Source organism: Panulirus ornatus, chromosome 66, assembly GCF_036320965.1.
Source record: "Panulirus ornatus isolate Po-2019 chromosome 66, ASM3632096v1, whole genome shotgun sequence".
Lineage (NCBI taxonomy): Eukaryota > Metazoa > Arthropoda > Malacostraca > Decapoda > Palinuridae > Panulirus > Panulirus ornatus.
Genome location: NC_092289.1, coordinates 13,134,780 through 13,155,777, shown reverse-complemented (window position 1 = coordinate 13,155,777; position 20,998 = coordinate 13,134,780). Strand labels below are relative to the sequence as shown.

General features: G+C 42.6%; 1 protein-coding gene across 2 annotated transcripts; it reads right to left on the bottom strand.

The window, feature by feature from the left end:
• Positions 1-1,042: 1,042 nt before the first annotated feature.
• Positions 1,043-20,559, bottom strand: LOC139746695 (uncharacterized). 2 transcript variants are annotated; one of them, XM_071658142.1, is made up of 4 exons: positions 20,408-20,559; positions 8,432-8,537; positions 2,586-2,717; positions 1,043-2,007 (listed from the first exon to the last, which is right to left on the bottom strand). In XM_071658142.1, exons 1-4 carry the CDS (start codon positions 20,408-20,410, stop codon positions 1,901-1,903), a joined length of 348 nt encoding a protein of 115 aa, XP_071514243.1. In that variant the 5' UTR covers positions 20,411-20,559; the 3' UTR covers positions 1,043-1,900. The 2 variants fall into 2 exon arrangements, with proteins under 2 accessions (XP_071514243.1, XP_071514244.1); XM_071658143.1 differs by lacking the exon at positions 20,408-20,559.
• Between the last annotated feature and the right edge of the window lie 439 nt (positions 20,560-20,998).

Below are 20,998 nucleotides of genomic sequence, written 5' to 3'. Positions count from 1 at the left end.
TCAAATCACCGAATCATAGTGGAGCGAATTTCACAGGAGCCTCAACCGTGAACGTAATTACGAGACAAAGAAAAGCGGGAAAAAGACATAACGAATGTGAAGATGAGACGAAGAGGTATGTCCCTTTCACAAGTGTTAACCTTCCACTTCACTTTGTCAAGAACGATGTAGAAAGATTACAGTGAATATTCCCCAAAGTTTAAGGAGTCTAAAATTCTCTGGGGAAGACCAGAAAGCTGCAAGGCAGCAAGACAAGAACACACACGAAAAGGAAAGACCAGTCACTTGTAAGTGATGGCTCGTGGGTAATCTATTGAGGTATGAGAAGAGTGTTCTGGGTCTATTGCCGGAGCTGATGTAGGTGTTGTGTTGAGAGAACTGAATGTGACTCCGAGTCCTTGATGAAATAACCGTTTGTTGAGGCTGAGAGATTCCTCCTCATCAGGTAATGCCTGTGGGTCCGAAGCTGAGGAACAGGAGCCTGGTCAAAGCTACAAGGGCAGACAACAAAGAGGAGGGCATTACAGGATGGAGATGGATGGATGGTAGACGATGGAGGGGAAAAAATGGATGGAAAGTGCCGAATTGACGGCTCGCAAAGAAGAGGGTGTAACGACAGACCTATATGACGTTGTAGGTGATTGAGTGAGCGGTTGCAGAGGACGGAGGAGCGGCCTTAGAAGGCAAAGGTACTCCTGACGGAGGTAAGGGTGGAAAATATTAAATAAAAGAAGAGAAAATGATGACTACAAAAAAATGGTGCACTAAGACCTGCAGCACTGATCAACACAGTTATTCAGGGGAAGACTAGCGCACTTCACGAACTAAAACAATTGAATTGCAAACTGATACAGGCGATTCACAGACTGAAATGAATGAAGCATAAACTGAAACAGTTGAATCACAAACTGAAACAGTTGAATCACATAATGAAACAGTCGAATCTCAAAGAAAGTCGAATCAGTTTGACAAAAAAAGAGAAAATCATGAAAATAGTTGGTATTTTAATGCATCCATGTTCAAGGTTACTCAAAACAAGTGATGGATTGTATATATATTTTTCTCGTTACAGTAAGAAGAGTACGAAAGTAATCTACAATATAATTCTCAATCTCATGGCACAAGTGGTCAAATATTTAAAGCTTTTGGTTCATATCTGAGAAGGTTACAGTGTACGACTTTTGATTCAACCTGTCTGTACAGTTATGTTAATGACTCCTCGAGAGTGAAGGAGGTGAGCGTTATAAAGCTGTTCTCTGAGAGAGAGGTGCGCTGTTATATTACGAAGTTACGCCAAAAGAACCCAACTGGTCCAGACTCAACACAAAGCCTGCTGAGTCAGCCAGCCATCGCTACTGAGCCCTACTGAGTGTTAGTTCCCTTGGTTAGATATAAGATTCTGAGTCAAGTTCTACTGGTGGAGCAAACATGCTGTAACCATGATAGGCTGCTGACATGCTAGGCTGCCCCTCCAACGAAGAATATAAAACTGTTATACATAGTCCTCAAGTCCCTCCTATGTTGCCCAGTTTGTCTCCCTTACCCCAAGACGTCTCAGGACATCCCACTACTTCTCTGACGAGTCTTTTGAAGACATATGATGGTGTCAAGCAAGTACCTTTCACTGTTTATACACAAACGTCCCATCAACGATGATCACAACTCTCTTTTTCTACTCCTCTCTCTGCGTGTTACTAAGAATGAAGAGTTTGAAGACAACTACATACATCAGAGACGCTAGGAACCTCGTGCACTTCAACTATCCAGAGGCGACCGAATCTTCCACGCGTAGGATGTAGGCTGGACTAAGCTGGGTGATGACGAAGGAAGAAGTGGTGTTCGAGCGGCGGCCTGCGGGTGTCACTAGTTCGTGGTCGGTTGTGGAGGTGTCCTTTTTCCCTTATTGCTTCGTGAGTTCCTTGTACTCCTCCGGGGTTACCTCCTCGATCCGGGCAGCTGTGGGGTCCTTCTTGTCCTTGTTCTTATTCTTCTTCCTCAGGCTGTGGACTGTTGAGGAAAAATGAGGGAAAGATCTTAGCTTCTCTAAAGGACAAGACATCCAAGATGATGAGACATATCAAACGTTCAGTAAGCTTTGCCTTAAAATAATGCTTCTCTTTGGTCGTTGTCTTTTATAGTGCATCTAGTGTTGAACACCGATGAGGACCTGACCTACTAACAGTCTACTTGTAAACCAACGTTTTTCATAGGAGTTGAACTCACCCTCATAATTCAATTTACGAAACAAAACTCTGGCAATACTCCATCAGCCTGACTGTCCAAAAGACCTACCAACAGCTACAGAATGATAGGTAGTCATGCGTGGGAGGAAAGATGAGGAATCATTTCCTTTTTTTTCCAAGAGAAAGAATTACCTCAAGTAGAAACTCGTGAGGGTCTTACCAACATAATAGGTCTACATACTAGAGTCAGTGACGTGTCTGTTTGAACCTCTTCACATTGTGTGTGTGTGTGTGTGTGTGTGTGTGTGTGTGTGTGTGTGTCTGTGTGTGTGTGTGTGTGTGTGTGTGTGTCTGTGTGTGTGTGTGTGTGTGTGTTTTGAAAGAAGCGACTGGGATACTCACTTGTGATGAGCTTGACGGGACCGTCTGGCCTGAATTTGCCTGGCACGGGGGTGACCACACCCAGCCCCACGCCCACCTGGTACTGAGGCAGGTCGTCCAGCGGGATCACCGTCGATGACACAGGAACCAGCACTGTGCAAATGAGGATGGATGGGAGAGCCGTATGATGAACCTCTCTATTTTACTAGCAATCCTCATCAACTTTATATAAGACACACTGTGACTCTACACGAAGACTTGTCACCTCCTTTAGTTTCCTCTGACACTCTTGGTTTACTTTTGGATGTCAACGATTGTTTACAAATCCTACAGTAGCCGTGATCAGTAAAATGGTGGTAAAGCAAAAAGGTGTCTGTTGGTCTTACAAGAGTAATCTGGAAACTGAAATCCAGATTTGCGCGCGCGCCCGAACACACACAGACACACAAACACACACACACACACACATATATATATATATATATATATATATATATATATATATATATATATATTATCCCTGGGGATAGGGGATTAAGAATACTTCCCACGTATTCCCTGCGTGTCGTAGAAGGCGACTAAAAGGGGAGGGAGCGGGGGGCTGGAAATCCTCCCCTCTCGTTTTTTTTTTTTGATTTTCCAAAAGAAGGAACAGAGGGGGCCAGGTGAGGATATTCCAAAAAAGGCCCAGTCCTCTGTTCTTAACGCTACCTCGCTAACGCGGGAAATGGCGAATAGTTTGAAAAAAAAAAAAAAAAAAAAAATATATATATATATATATATATATATATATATATATATATATATATATTTCATACCATTCGCCATTTCCCGCGATAGCGAGGTAGCGTTAAGAACAGAGGACTGGGCCTTTGAGGGAATACCCTCACCTGGCCCCCTTCTCTGTTCCTTCTTTTGGGAAAAAAAAAAAAAAGACAGGGGAGGATTTCCAGCCCCCCGCTCCCTTCCCTTTTAGTCGCCTTCTACGACACGCATGGAATACGTGGGAAGTATTCTTTCTCCCCTATCCCCAGGGATATATATATATATATATATATATATATATATATATATATATATATATATATATATATATATATATAGATTGGGGAAGAGCAGTGTGGTTTCAGAAGTGGTAGAGGATGTCTGGATCAGGTGTTTGCCTTGATGAATGTATGTGAGAAATACTTAGAAAAGCAAATGGATTTGTATGTAGCATTTATGGATCTGGAGAAGGCATATGATGGAGTTGATAGAGATGCTCTGTGGAAGGTATTAAGAATATATGGTGTGGGAGGCAAGTTGTTAGAAGCAGTGAAAAGTTTTTATCGAGGAGGTAAGGCATGTGTACGTGTAGGAAGAGAGGAAAGTGATTGGTTCTCAGTGAATGTAGGTTTGCGGCAGGGGTGTGTGATGTCTCCATGGTTGTTTAATTTGTTTATGGATGGGGTTGTTAGGGAGGTGAATGCAAGAGTTTTGGAAAGAGGGGCAAGTATGAAGTCTGTTGGGGATGAGAGAGCTTGGGAAGTGAGTCGTTGTTGTTCGCTGATGATACAGCGCTGGTGGCTGATTCATGTGAGAAACTGCAGAAGCTGGTGACTGAGTTTGGTAAAGTGTGTGAAAGAAGAAAGTTAAGAGTAAATGTGATTAAGAGCAAGGTTATTAGGTACAGTAGGGTTGAGGGTCAAGTCAATTGGGAGGTGAGTTTGAATGGAGAAAAACTGGAGGAAGTGAAGTGTTTTAGATATCTGGGAGTGGATCTGGCAGCGGATGGAAACATGGAAGCGGAAGTGGATCATAGGGTAGGGGAGGGGGCGAAAATTCTGGGGGCCTTTAAGAATGTGTGGAAGTCGAGAACATTATCTCGGAAAGCAAAAATGGGTATGTTTGAAGGAATAGTGGTTCCAACAATGTTGTATGGTTGCGAGGCGTGGGCTATGGATAGAGTTGTGCGCAGGAGGATGGATGTGCTGGAAATGAGATGTTTGAGGACAATGTGTGGTGTGAGGTGGTTTGATCGAGTAAGTAACGTAAGGGTAAGAGAGATGTGTGGAAATAAAAAGAGCGTGGTTGAGAGAGCAGAAGAGGGTGTTTTGAAATGGTTCGGGCACATGGAGAGAATGAGTGAGGAAAGATTGACCAAGAGAATATATGTGTCGGAGGTGGAGGGAACGAGGAGAAGAGGGAGACCAAATTGGAGGTGGAAAGATGGAGTGAAAAAGATTTTGTGTGATCGGGGCCTGAACATGCAGGAGGGTGAAAGGAGGGCAAGGAATAGAGTGAATTGGATCGATGTGGTATACCGGGGTTGACGTGCTGTCAGTGGATTGAAATCGGGGCATGTGAAGCGTCTGGGGTAAACCATGGAAAGCTGTGTAGGTATGTATATTTGCGTGTGTGGACGTATGTATATACATGTGTATGGGGGTGGGTTGGGCCATTTCTTTCGTCTGTTTCCTTGCGCTATCTCGCAAACGCGGGAGACAGCGACAAAGCTGTTATATATATATATATATATATATATATATATATATATATATATATATATATATATATATATATATATATATAACCACAGGAAAATGAAACACAATAGGTTCCCAAGTGCAATTTCGGGTAATGTTCACATCGTTAAAGGAGATACAAGAAAAAGATAGAAGACGTAGAGCAGTCAGTTGATATACGAGGAAGAGACGTAGCTAAGACGCCATTGGTAAACAAGCGTTACCAGATGGTGGTGTTCAGGTCTGGCATTATGCATGTCATAAGATTCTTATTATGTGGACAGGAAAGGGAACCTTTTACAAATTTTGCCTACGACAAAGCTATCAAGTTTGTATAGACTTTCACTAACATCAATGTTACAATTCTTCGAGTATTTGATGATAGAAGATTGAATGATATTTCTCATGGTCAATGACTGAATTAGCGTTACACCAGTCAGTACATCGGTCACAATTTTCAACGTGATTAAGCGAAGCATTTGATTCTTGTCCTGTTCTTATACTATATTCATATTGCTCAAGTCTAACATAAAGATCCTTACCAGTCTGCCCAGCATAAACCATATTGCAGTTTTTACAAGGGATTCTGTAAACACAGCCCGCAGACATTTCTGGTAGGTTTTTTTATTAGAGATAGTCTTTCTAGTATTGTTATTGCTGAAGATACATTTGCATAAAGGGATTTAAGCAACCTGGGAAGTAATAATTTTAGTATCATTTTGCATTACTTCCCAGGTTGCTTGAATCCTTTTATGTAAATGTAGCTTATAGCATTACCAATACTATAAAGAATATCTTTATCAAAAACTTACCAAAAAATTCTACGGGTTGTGTTTACAGTCACCTGTAAAAACTGCAATAAGTTTTATGTTGGGCAGACTGGTAAGGATCTTTATGTTAGACCTAAGCAACATAAAGATAGTACAAGAACAGGACAAAAATCAAATGCTTTGTATAATTACGCTAAAAATCATGACCTTTGTATTGACTGGTATAACGCTAATTCCAGTATTAACTAATTCCTTTACCACGAAAAATATCACTGAATCTACTATTATCAAATACACAAAAAATTGTAACACTATTATTGGTGAAGGTCTATTCAAACTTGACAGTTTTGTCGTAGGCAAAATTTGTAAACATCTCCCTTTCCTGTCCACATAATAAGAATCCGTACGATAACGCTTGTTTACCAATGGCGTCTTAGCTACGTCTCTTCCTTGTATATCAACTGACTGTTCTACGTCTTCTATCTTATTTTTGTATCTCCCCTGACGATGTGAGCATTAAATGAAATTGCAACTTATCGTGTTTCATTTCCCTGTGGTTTTATGCATGTACTAGATCACGCGCACCATTGCGACCTCTTAATATATATATATGTATATATATATATATATATATATATATATATATATATATATATATATATATATATATATATATATATATATATATATATTAGAACTAAATTCCATGAAAGAGTCCTGATGTTACCCATGCCTTTCTAAAGGTTGCGCTACTTCCTGTAGCAGGATAATACTGATTCCTTGTGTGTGAGTTCTTTGACAAGACTATTCCCAGTGATACAGCCTCTCCTAAGGTGACTTTCCATTCGCGGTGTAACCTCGAGCAGACAGAGTATATTCACTATATATATATATATATATATATATATATATATATATATATATATATATATATATATATATATATATATATATTTTCAAACTATTCGCCATTTCCCGCGTTAGCGAGGTAGCGTTAAGAACAGAGGACTGGGCCATTGAGGGAATATCCTCACCTGGCCCCCTTCTCTGTTCCTTCTTTTGGAAAATTAAAAAAAATTGAGAGGGGAGGATTTCCAGCCCCCCCGCTCCCTCCCCTTTTAGTCGCCTTCTACGACACGCAGGGAATACGTGGGAAGTATTCTTTCTCCCCTATCCCCAGGGATATATATATATATATATATATATATATATATATATATATATATATATATATATATATATATATATATATATATATATATTATTTATTTATTTTGCTTTGTCGCTGTCTCCCGCGTTTGCGAGGTAGCGCAAGGAAACAGACGAAAGAAATGGCCCAACCCACCCCCATACACATGTATATACATACACGTCCACACACGCAAATATACATACCTATACATCTCAATGTACACATATATATACACACACAGACACATACATACATACCCATGCACACAATTCACACTGTCTGCCTTTATTCATTCCCATCGCCACCTCACCACACATGGAATACCATCCCCCTCTCCCCTCATGTGTGCGAGGTAGCACTAGGAAAAGACAACAAAGGCCTCATTCGTTCACACTCAGTCTCTCGCTCTCATGCAATAATGTCCGAAACCACAGCTCCCTTTCCACATCCAGGCCCCACAGAACTTTCCATGGTTTACCCCAGACGCTTCACATGCCCTGATTCAATCCACTGACAGCACGTCAACCCCGGTATACCACATCGATCCAATTCACCCTATTCCTTGCCCGCCTTTCACCCTCCTGCATGTTCAGGCCCCGATCACTCAAAATCTTTTTCACTCCATCTTTCCACCTCCAATTTGGTCTCCCACTTCTCCTCGTTCCCTCCACCTCCGACACATATATCCTCTTGGTCAATCTTTCCTCACTCATTCTCTCCATGTGCCCAAACCATTTCAAAACACTCTCTTCTGCTCTCTCAACCACGCTCTTTTTATTTCCACACATCTCTCTCACCCTTACATTACTTACTCGATCAAACCACCTCACACCACACATTGTCCTTAAACATCTCATTTCCAGCACATCCACCCTCCTGCGCACAACTCTATCCATAGCCCACGCCTCGCAACCATACAAATTGTTGGAACCACTATTCCTTCAAACATACCCATTTTTGCCTTCCGAGATAATGTTCTCGACTTCCACACATTCTAAAAAAATGGGAAATATATATATATATATATATATATATATATATATATATATATATATATATATATATATATATATATATATATATACATATATATATATATATATATATATATATATATATATATATATATATATATATATATACTTGACTAATCTAATGCCCCAGGAGCTATTGCAGTTCAAGCCTGCACTACTCACAGCTGAATGTAAATGATGGACTCTTTCCTAATGTCAAAACCAAACCAGAACTTCAATCATTACTAGAAATGAAAAGAATGAAAAAAAGACAATCTTTCCTTTTCTTACCTTCTTGCTAGAAAAGATATAAGGAGAATAGAGAGAGTGAAACTGCATGGACAGGTAACGTAAGGATAGAATAAGACACGAGTTGGTAGCCACTCACCTTGCTGGTATTTCTGGTTCTCAGCCTTCTCGTATAACTTCATGGGTCCTGCGGCGCCCATGGCCAGGTGCACCAGCAGTAGTAGGAGTAGTGCTGCCCGCGCCATCTGTTGATGAGGGAAAGACTTTACTAACCAACGCCATCTGGTGAGAGGCGAGAAAACTTTACCAATTTGTTGGTAGTTAAATAAGTTACATTCTCCAAGTCTTTTGACAAGCAAGCAATTTGTTTTTATGAGTCGATCAGTTGATAGGAAAGCAGCTCCAACCTCGAAGTTATCTGCATTCCAGGTGTGGAAAGGTAGGCAATGAATTACTTTTCGTAATGTATCAATATGGGAGCAATGTGCTATTTCATTTTCAACTACTGACGAACAAGCTATGTACATTTTTTTGCTTTTCGTGTCGAGGACTACGGTCTTGGACGAATGTCGTCGTCCAAGCCAGGACTTATATGAGAGAGAGAGAGAGAGAGAGAGAGAGAGAGAGAGAGAGAGAGAGAGAGAGAGAGAGAGAGGCCATTGGGTTAGAGGAAAAAATAATCGCAGAGTTTTAAACGTGGACAAAAAGAACCTTTTAAAAAGCGAAAAATCGTAGGTGTTACGCAAGGCATATGAAGGTAGGCATGATCAGTTCCAAGGCGTAGCGGTAAGGGAAGAAACAGATATCACATCGGCCCACCCTTGAGTTAACAACAGCCACGTAGTAATTGCATTGATGCAGTGGCTTGCCTAGTATTAACTCGTTCATCTCCCGTCCACCGCGAATGAGAGGCTTCATGAAAGGTTCACAAACCAGCTATACCAATGAGGCCCACAGCATCAAGTATGGCAAGTGCACCTTGCGGGCTGGCCAAGCACTGTTGGCCAGACAATGTCTAATGCTTTAAGACTCACCATTGCTGCGTACCTGAAGAATCCGACCAATCTCAGTGGGCTAGCTAATCGCGAGAGCACTCATGGACTTGTAGTCAGTTCTCAGAAGCAGAAACTAAAGTGATATCTATATCAAAAAGGAAAGAGAACCAACACCCCCTTGTCAAGACAACTAAAACCTACCCCTAGATGTGTACAATCGGAGCAACTCTTCAGAAGATAATTTTACGGAGTCTAAACAGAATTCGCAGTTTCTTTGAGTACCTACTTAGCCTCTTGCGTATATCAGGTTTCCCAAGATGAATTACATAGTACTGTAATACGAAGTATGTTTACAGCGTTGAGTAATGGCATTACATGACTTCACAAAGAAGTGAAATATGTGAAGGGTTTCAGACGGAGAAATGAAGACATTTTGGGTTTTAAGAATCACTAAACTTAAGTGCGTTGCGTAGGGGAAATTTTTGTTCAAATTCGGCCTTCTTCCGCATCATAAGGATTCTAAAGGGTCTTGCAAAGACGATGCAGAGAGGATTTAAAGATGGACAAGGCTGGCCCACAGCGTAAAACTTCCATGTATTGGCTTGGACCCCAGCCCCACACTTCCATGCACTGGCTTGGACCCCAGTCCCACACTTCGATGTACTGGCTTGGACCCCAGCTCCACACTTCCATGCACTAGCTTGGACCCCAGCCCCACACTTCCATGTACTGGCTTGGACCCCAGCCCCACACTTCCATGTACTGGCTTGGACCCCAGCCCCACACTTCCATGTACTGGCTTGGACCCCAAGTGTGTCGTTGGCTGCTTAATAAACAAATTCATTGTTTGCGTCACCCACAACCCATTAAGCAATGTACTGCGCAATCATCTTGTCAAAGGAAGTAATTTATGAGTCTATCATTCGTCTACAGATAAGCGATGCATGATTGCTTCATCTGTTGATAAGTACTGTTCCACTCTGCGACAGCTCTTGTTGGGCAATTACTGTACTATTCTACGTTAGCTATTGTTAAGCAAGCAATGTACTGCTCTACATCGTCTGCTAAGAGGATAGAAATTGTGCAATTCTAAACAATGCAATGTTCTTCCGTTTTCTGTTCACGGACATGCAATCTGCTAATGTTGGTGACATTACTGAAGGCCAAACAGTTTAACAATCGACGTCAGCTGTTGACAGAAGCGCAAATTTCCAACTCCATCTATTGAACGAGCGACAGTTGTACTTCAGAAACAAAAATGATCTAGTGTTTTCCGAGATTCTTTTGCAGCTTTTAACGTAGATTAGAATTTCTGATTTTCTATCATCTATTGACAGACATAAGAGTCACGTTTTCATCGACATTTTATCAACTATCAAACAACCTTGTTTTTCACTCATTGCGTCTGGTTACTGACGATACTAAGACAATTAACTTATATAGGGTAACATTATGGAATGTTCTTCCTTAACCCGCTTTAGCGACTGATTTAAAAAGACACCTCTGCCTCTGTGCCGTCTACTGGTGACCATACAGATTAGAATGTCTACAGAGACCTAACTTCGTATTTTCCACTGTCTCTGGGGAACTATAGAGAAAAAGATGATTTATGAACTCTAATGAGGTATCATTTACCAACTATCGGAGCATGATGGAGAGACCAGCGGGTATATAATGGTACGATCTCAAGAGGTGAAAGACCGTATCATCTTCCCTCAAGATGAAGAAGTAAACAAATAAGTCCTGGCTGGCTGTATATGGCTTCAACTCGCCCTATCGTTTGTATAAAGAGAATAGATAAAGGAATGCGAATGACAACAGATCATCGGGTCCCTTCGAGGATCTTTGAGATTAGCGTTAAGGCATCAGAAACATTTTGGAGATCATTGTGGTACGAGGAGATAATCAAAAGGATAATTCAAGAAATGCATAGCATTATTGTATGTAGTTTTGGAGATGCAAATAATGCCAGTTGTGGACCCAAATTATTTGTGAAGTCTGCTGCTAAGGATAGAAATAAGCGTTTGCCCTCAAATGCACTAATTAGGAGGTTATTCCATATGTTACCAACTTTGTTGCAGAAAAAAGCTCTATGTCAAATTCGAAGCTAACCTTTTGCCCTCGAGTTTCTTCGTTTCCATTACTAGGAGTGAAATCAGACAAATCTACCAGCTGGTTAGATCGAGTTTATGAAAACCTATTAGATTATTTTGTATACCTGCAACAAATCGCCTCTTAACTATTCCTCTGACAAGTTTAAGTCGTGCAGGTGGCTGTTATAGGATTTGCTTCTCACAGTCCGAGATCATGTCAGTGGCCTGCCGCTGCACGTTCTCTGTTCTCTAGTCTTTTCCTCTCTTACATGTAACGTGACCAAAACTCAGCGCAGTCCTCAAGGTGAGGCGGGGACGCATCCGTGAATTGAAGAGCGTGAGGATTAGTTTCTCTCAAGCATGACTTAGAATATCAGTTTCGGAAATCTTAGAATTTTATTGGCCGTTTTCTTTATGATGCACAACATTTTTGGCTTTAGAACTTTATTCCTTTTTTTTATACTTATGATTTTCATGCACAATATTTTTGGTTTTAGATCATCAGATTTTATGACACCCAAATCTTTCTCTTCATTTACCCTTTTCGGAACTCGAACAGAATTCGTACTGGAGGTTGCCCTCTGGTTTTTGCTGTCACTGTGTAAAACTTTGCACTTAATGATATGAAATTTCATTTGCCACCTGTGAACTCATTTTATCAGCTTGTATCTGTAGAACTTTACCTTCTATCTGTAATGCCAGCCATCACGGCAGTCGTAAGAAAATACCAGATTCTAACCTTTTGACATCGTTACTGATAATGATATAGACGTAGCTTGGGAAAGCTTCAGTAACACATTCAAAGTAGTAGATGGGAAATATGTCACTGATGGAGACGGTCCATTTCCACCATAAAGCTAAAATCTTGGAACATTGATTTAAAAAAAATGCGTGTTAAAGAAAATGGCATACAAGACACTCAAAGAATAATCAAAATGATAATGTTATGCAGATATATGCGGAAAAACTAAATAACTTATCATAGCAAAGGTAATCTGAAGCATATGATGTTGATAATAAGCAAAGAAAACCCTGCAGAATTATGTAGTTATGTCTAAAGTAAGAGTCTTTATTTACCCAGTTCATCTACTGATCATTTTCCATCCATATCCACCACTCAAAACACAGCTCACGTCCCAGGTCCAGTCTCAGTGCTCGGGGAAGAGAACTGATAAGTGTTATTCGAGAGAAAATGACAGTCGGGGAAACAGAGAGACAGTTAAGCCTTTAACTGCTCTCTCTCTCTCTCTCTCTCTCTCTCTCTCTCTCTCTCTCTCTCTCTCTCTCTCTCTTGACGAAGTCTTGAGTAGCATATGAAAGGAGAGTACCAGTTCCTCTCATGCCTCAGGTCGTGTCTACATGTAACGTTCTCTATTTTTTTTCCTTCCAAAGAGGCAGTAATGCCTCGCGCAGCACAAGAGTTGGGTCATCACGAGAGTTTGGGTCATAAATTCATGCGTATGGCTATGAGGCAGACCTTCTCCGACGAAACTTTGTGGCGATATATATCGTTCAGTGGAGGAAATTGCTTGTTCCGGGTAGAGCCAATTTTCTGTTTGTGATGCAGTGAAGATAATTGGGCGCAGACTAAACTTAAAAGAATCCTTGACAGGATGCTCGGAACGTAAAAACCATTACTCACTAGAGTATTGAAATCTTCGTAGAAAATGGGTTTCATGGCCAAGTATGGCAGCCCACGCTGGGCAGTGAGGTGAGGCAGGTGTTGTCGTCACCAACCAGCTATCACCTCCCCCATCTTGCCACCACCCTCACCTTCCACCTCTTGTTACCCCTAACCCTGCCACCGTCTTCCCCACACTCCCTCTAGTTACCCCCCAACCTTGCCACCATCTTCCACACACTCCCTCTCGTTACCCCCAACCTTGCCACCACCTTCATCCTGCCAACATCTTCCACACCCTCTCGTCGCACCCTAATCCTGCCACCACCACCAGACAGCCAGTGCCCACTACCTCCCTAAACCCCGTCCTAACCACCACCCTCGTCTTGAAAGGGCAAACTATGATATCACGAGCGGAGAATTAATGTACGTAATCCTGGAAATACGAAACACCGAAACTCAACTTTCCCGCCTGAATTACCTCTCAAGCGCGACTGGATTACACAAAATTGCTCACCATATATCGACAAATGGGGTTAATTACTTTCCAAGGTAATCACAACTTTCATAATATATATATATATATATATATATATATATATATACTTATATTTTGAGCCACATTTAGCTCTCCTGAGCGCGAAGATTTTACAACCTTTGAGCAGGCTCACATCATGGTTCTGAGGGAGGGAGGGTACTGGGAGTGGTGGGAGGGAGGGAGGGAGGGAGGAAGGGAAGGAGGGAGGGTACTGGGGGTGGTGGAAGGGAGGGAGGGAGGGAGGGAGGGTACTGGGGGTGGTGGAAGGGAGGGAGGGAGGGTGGGGGTCTAATGCATCCGTCATCGTGCTCAGTGGGATGAAGTCGTCGTTCTTTGGGGATGAAGTCATCGTTCTCAGGGGGTGAAATCGTCGTTCTCAGTGGGTGAGGTCGTCGTTCTTTGAGGGTGAAGTCGTTGTACTTTAGGGGTAAAGTCGTTCTTTGGGGATGAAGTCGTCGTTCTCAGGGGTGAAGTCGTCGTTTTGTGGATGAAGTCATCGTTCTTAGGGGTGAAGTCGTCGTTCTCAGGGGTGAAGTCGTCGTTTTGTGGATGAAGTCATCGTTCTTAGGGGTGAAGTCGTCGTTCTCAGGGGTGAAGTCATCGTTCTTAGGGGTGAAGTCGTCGTTCTCAGGGAGTGAAGACGTTGTTCTTTGGGGATGAAGTCGTCGTTCTCTGGGATGGAGCCGTCGTTCTCTGGGGGTGAGGACGTCGTTCTCAGGTGAAAGAAGACGTCGTTTACTAAGGACTTCTTTAGCCATTGTACTCAGGGGTTGATGTCATTTACTAAGGACTTCTTTTGCCATTGTACTCAGGGGTTGATGTCAAAGTGCTGTGGGGGTGTAGCCATCTTAGGCGATGAAGTCATCATTCTCAGGGGAAGGGTTGGGGGGGGTGTTAACCATCGTACTCAGGGGTCAAACTCAAAGTATCCTGAGGTTGAAGTCGTTCTCAGGGAGTTCAGCCACCATTCTCAGGGGATGAGGTCACCGTACTCGAGAGCGTTTTACCCATCGTTTCCTGGGGGAGGGAGGGGGTGTGACATCACAGTACTCTGGGGTCGGGCATCGTGTTCAGTATGGCCCAGAACAACTGAAGGTGGTGATCATGTTTATAGTCTTCAATTGGTCCTTATAATTTGACGTTCATGGCCCTAACGTCTCTGGCGGTCAATAGGTTTTGAGCTTACCCAACCAACCACTCAATTACGTGGGATACTCGTACTCAGGAGTTACGTAAGACTGAGAGTTACGATTTAATTGTTTGTAATTACCTATATGCATAATTGGGGGAGTGAGTGAGTTCTACACTTACGTTGCCCCGTTAAATATATATATATATATATATATATATATATATATATATATATATATATATATATATATATATATATATATATATATATATATTCCTAAGAGTCCACGTGGAAATGAAACACGATAAGTTCCCAAGTGCACTTTCGCGTGATAATCACATCATCAGGGGAGATACAAGAAATATAAGTCATTTGATATTATATATATATATATATATATATATATATATATATATATATATATATATATATATATATATATATATATATATCTGTGTGTGTGTGTGTATGTGTGTCTTTACTCTTATGCATGTATGCACACACGCCGGAAGGCATACGCTTTTGTGCTATCGTTAACTCTGAATAATGTGTAATCAAGCACAATTCACAGCAGACATTATTACAATGATTTCGCGCGGTATGAAATAGGAATATTCTTTCAAAATTCGAGAAACTAGATACATCCAACAGCTGGAAAGTCCATTAGAAACTCGGTCTAGTTCCAGCCTCATCCATACCAGGCGTCACGGTGCTGTACAATGTGATGTCTAGAAAATACATCGTGCAGTTGACAATCGGGAACTCATCTTGTTTCAGATGGAAATTCCAGTTCATCTGCAACGCCCACATTTCAAAGTTATGAGTGATAATCCCCTTCCAGTGTATCGGTAAAACAAATATATCCTAGGATGTATCAAAATGTGTCTAGCAACCATGCAAAAACACACACACGTACAACAATGGTCGCAGCGTCTCTCATTATAATGAGAAATGTGAGGTTAGCATCGACCTTGAGACCTGGGAATAATGACACGCTCGAACCCTGTGGCAAGTCGGGCGGGCGGAACGCACCGCTGTGCGCCCCACTTCATGACGTGACTGACGCCCATCAGTCATGAGCACGTCATGCACCATGCATGAATTATAGCACCGTTAATCATTTCCCTCGCATGCAATAAAAATAAGGGAAACAACGAGAACAATGAATAAGCAAGAGACAGCATTAAACACCGCATAGAGAACGCAGCCGAATGCCATCAGACTGGAGGAGTATATCATTCATTGTGTTGTAACTTCACATCAAAAGACACTCCTGTATAATAGCGCTGAGAAAATCCCTCCACAATAAAAGTACTTTATTTTCTGCGACAATAGAATTTGAGTTTAGTCACACACAACAAGCCACGGCAAGAAGGAGAAATGATATGTGATTTGGGAGCGGAAAATCTGACGTAAACCCGACACGATCAGGCCAGAATCTAAACATCTTTGTGTAGCATTACCAACATCCCGTCATCACTTGCATTATCAAGTGCGTTTTAACTCTGTCTTGCGCGTATCCCACATCTCTATCAGGTACAACCACGAAGTGCCCTCCGATTGCTTTTAAGGTTTGTGGTGTGTATAATAGTGGTGTGGCCCCCATCACGTTCTTTCCCACACTTACTTTCTTATGTGTAGATCACCTTGAGATATAAAATAATCATCTGAGAACAAAAGATCTATGAAATATATTAAACTGATAGCGTAGTCTGAATTTCCTTTGTCTAGTGCCCATTGCTTTTCGTTGAGGGGTAAGTAGGGAGGGAGGCCACCGAAAAGACAGCCCCCTACATGCAAAACGTTTGAATATTTGGGACAGATCGTTTTTATGCGCCCAAGCTTATTGACATTCTTTAGAAATATAAATGAAAAAAAGGTGATCAATTCAAACTTCATGAACATCATGAATGACCGATGAAGAAACGCTAGCAGATTCAGGCCCTCCGGCCCCTCGTCTGCGCACTTCAACAGAATGCTACCACACCCTGGGCATTACACCCTCCTCACCATCAGCCACCACCCTGGGCATTACACCCTCCCTCACCACAACCACCACCATCACCCTGGTCATCACACCCTCCTCACCACCAGCCACCACCCTGGGCATTACACCCTCCCTCACCACAACCACCACCATCACCCTGGTCATCACACCCTCCTCACCACCAGCCACCACCCTGGGCATTACACCCTCCCTCACCACCAGCCACCACCATCACCCTGGGCATTACACCCTCCCTCACCACCACCACCACCACCCTCCCTCAACACTACCACCACCTCCCTGGCGATTACACCTTCCTTCACCAACACCACCACCCGGGCCATTACAGCCTCCCTCACAACTACTAGTCACCCCTCCTTGCTTACTACACCCTACATCATCACGCCTCTCCTCCCAACTGGCTACCGCACCCTTCCTCATCACCATTACTCTATTCCTCCCTTACTACCACATCTACCTTCACAACTTCACTCCTCCCTGGCCACCACACACACTCTCACAATCACCACTCCCTCCCTCCCTGGCCACACACCAAGAACAGCGTAATGACGGTGTTCAGTGGTTTAATCACGCATCCTCGCACAGTCCTTTTCACATCTTCCATATTGCCGGCACAACCTTCCTGCTCACCTGTATGATATAGCATAATATTTCCCCGAAAATATATCATCCCAACAGCCAAGGAAATGGAAGAATTATAGGCAACTGCGTATGTGGGCTAATTGTTGCGCCCGGCAACTTCATCGTTGCGTCCATAGACTAGTAGGGACGGACAAGTGCGCCGTATTTGCAGTACAAAAGAGCATACTGCAATATCACACTTATACCTCAGTCTCTAATGAAAATATCACCACCGACATTCACAGTAAAGCAATATTTCAGACTGACATTATCACGACGGTGATGATCTTACACATCTTCACGCCACCAGCGTCTTGCCCGTCACGACCGACGCCTGACGGTGCAACGAGTCTTCCCAAATCCTTTGCTCCAATCTACGACTAACCTGGGCAGTGTGAATACATTTTGTAATGTCGCGGTGACAATTTCTTTTAAAGAATCTTTCTTTTTTTTCTCTTTGAATATAGTTTCTAATCTCTTTACACTTAACCATACCCGCCTAAAGGTATTTAGCCGTAAAAAAAAAGAAAGACAATTTCGAAGCCTATTTCGCCTAGCCTAACCAAACTTATTCTCAGCTTTAGCATTTAATGTAGCCTAACCATTCATGATGGTTGGTTCTTTGGGGGTTTCAGACCTTTACCGACTACCAGGGCCATAAATGCGGTCCACTTCATGTTACAACCACCACCTGTTCAGTTCGAAAACCATATAAGCTCCCAGTGCGCGCGCGCTTACAATACTTTTGTCACGATGGCGCAAAGAGCCCTGGTTTTGCTTCGCCGCTCGGTCGACCTGCCTCATATGAGGAGTTATATCTTAAAGAATCATTTACTATAAAACCTGGAAAGACGTTATCATTACCCAACGCATAACTGAACCATACAAGGGTTTTTTTTTTTTATTCATACAGCGGTTCAATACACATGGTTATACTCACGCAGGTTCAGGTATAACAGCTTTAATGGGCTCCGTGTTTTAATTCATACAAGGTCTTATGCCATGCACAGTTGCAGTATCGTGCATGGCTCTGAAACACATTCAATCATACAAGGTTTCACGTCGAGTACAGTCTGGCCATAAAAGGTTTTACGTCAAGTATATTATGGTCATACAAGGTTTTACATCAAGTATATTTTCGTCATTCAAGGTTTTACGTCAAGTATACGTCGGCTGGTCATACAAGGTTTCACCAAAGCGTAGTTTCAGTCGCAATACGTCTTACTGTCATATGCAGTTTCAGGCAAATAAAGTTTTAAGTCGAATTAAATTTCGTTATGAAAAAAAATAAAGCCTGACAGATTCATGAAATTTCCTTTACGTAAATATATGAACCGTAATCTTTCTCACCATCTTTTGAAAATCACACTACAACGTGTCGTAGTTTCAATCTTCGTCTTTAACCTAAGAACTTCTATATTTTCACCCTAAATCGTACTATATTTTCACCCTAAATCGTATTTCACATATCCCCCCACCCTCCCCTTTCCTGAAGGTGGATTTCTTAGAGAAATTTCATCCCAACACAGCGTCTAAAATCCGTAAACATCTCGGAGTATAAGTGTCGATCAACCGATAAACATACAAACCACTTATAAGCTATTCAACCATCGTGGTGATTTAATACCAAGTCACTGTGATGTTCTGTTGTACATAAACCCCCCTAAATTATCAAAACCAACGAAGGTCACTCTCATCAAATGTCACCACCCCCTACCTCCATGTACCACACACACACAGACCCGTCACACTCACAACAGACTACAAGAACAACCTGGAACAAAACACACCAGGGTGACGGTCGCAGGAGCTCCAGGTATTCTCATAGCTCTGGTGCACCTTAGCCCTACCCCCAAGGCCACACAACCTGCTCAACAAACACCCCTTTTCTGTGTGTTACATCACCATCGACAGGTCCTCTACGACCTGTATATCAACAACAGGGAAACGGTGGGTCGGGTGAGGCGGCTGGATAGTGCCACAGCAGACACAGGGGGAAGGAGGAACTCTATGAATAACGGCTCTAAAACTGGCACACCCACGTCCCTTCCTTTTAAGGCTGCCACAACCCTCACCTTTATCAAACACCACCCTCACCACCTGCGGTCTTCCTAGCTCCTCCTGAAACAGCTTATTTTCAGCTTCTCTGAAGTTCCTGATCAAGCTTCGTGTACTTTAGATAGAGATGGAACACAATGAGCGACTTACAGGAGGGAGGAAACTGGTGCTGGATCGAGGGCGTCTCGATGAGCCCCACCCACACCAACACTTTCTCTTCTAGCTATTGTTCCGCACCTGTCGAAGTTCACACGTACGAAAACGTCTGTATCACCTCAAATAATGGTCACGATTGCTACCAGATGCCTCGCATAATTCGTGTATAATCGCATGACGAACATGTCTGACTGTGTTCAGTTAAATCTACTTTGTCCTGGACCCCTATTAATCCTGGATCTTGAGTCACGAAGGAAGGATGTCATTTTCATTATGGGTGTAATGGTGGTTAATATCGCATCATTTTCTGTTATTACCCGGGCATAACGTCATGATTCTGTTACGCCCTTGCCAGTGACGTCACGGCATACCGCTGGCCCTCCCACGTGCTGGGGGCCTCCAAGGATTTTAACAGGGAGTAACTACACTCGTCTATAACCACAGTGATAAATCATACGCAACCCTGACGTATAGGATCACCTGACCCTGCCGTATGAAATGACACTCATCTCATCATAGAAAACCTCAACACCATAACGGAGCCCAGGACGTCATACTCATTTAGAAACAACAAGCAACCTTGAGGGCTTAACGCTGTTGCGACATGTCGTAGTGACGAAGTTCTACTTCTGGTCATACTAAGTGACCATCCTTGGGTCCTGTCGGCAACATAACACTACACAGGATCACCCATCAGGAGGTGTGACATTCTCAGGTCAACTTTTCCTTTCAAACGCGGGAAGTGAAAGCCAGCGATATCACCTCGGAATGAAACGTCGCAATAAGACACACTTTCTCCTTTGCCAAAACGCTTGTCAAACAGTTTGTGATGGTTTCTACAGCCATTTTTCACCTTATCAGTCCTTCACTTAGAGCACAGAGCGTCTACATACCATTGTATGACCGTGTGTAAGGCGGGAGAACAAGGTGCGTTGGGGGTGTTGGTGGCAGGTGTGCGTACAGGAGCGTCAGGCAAGACTGAAGGGGCCAAGAGTCGAGCAGGAACTTCGGGTTCGCCAGTGTTAGAGACCTGCTGGCGGCAGTTGTCATGTAGCTACAATATTCTTACTCAGTTTTCCGTTACTGTATCACGTAATATTGAAATATTCACCTCTCTCTATTTGTGTTATATGCAGATGATTCTCACGTAGTACTATAATGTCTCAAGATGAGGAACTACCTCGTTCAAAACGTATTAAAGACAGTTGGCTTACTACTGGCAACTCGTCTGCCTGGAAAGGTTACTGGTGCCCATGATAGGTTGTATATTTAGTTCTTGTCCGGCACAGAATAATAAGTATGTATTCCTAGAGTCTACGAATGTTCTACAGCCATTAGTGTAAAGGAAAAGCTGATGTTTGACTAATTCGGATTAGAAAATGGTGAGGGAAGGTTAGGCTGGGCCGTCCAAGTGCTCGGAGGGGGTGGTCAACTGCACCAAGGTGAGATACCCGTCTGGTTGCTTCAGCACGGGCAGGCAAGGG

Bases quoted from the DNA above. Each gene is read 5' to 3' on its own strand.
- LOC139746695 (XM_071658142.1), bottom strand. The intron at 2,718-8,431 runs GTGAGTGGCTAC...TCATTTGCACAG, and splicing joins GAACCAGAAATACCAGCAAG to TGCTGGTTCCTGTGTCATCG. The intron at 2,008-2,585 runs GTGAGTATCCCA...TTTCCTCAACAG, and splicing joins TCCCGTCAAGCTCATCACAA to TCCACAGCCTGAGGAAGAAG.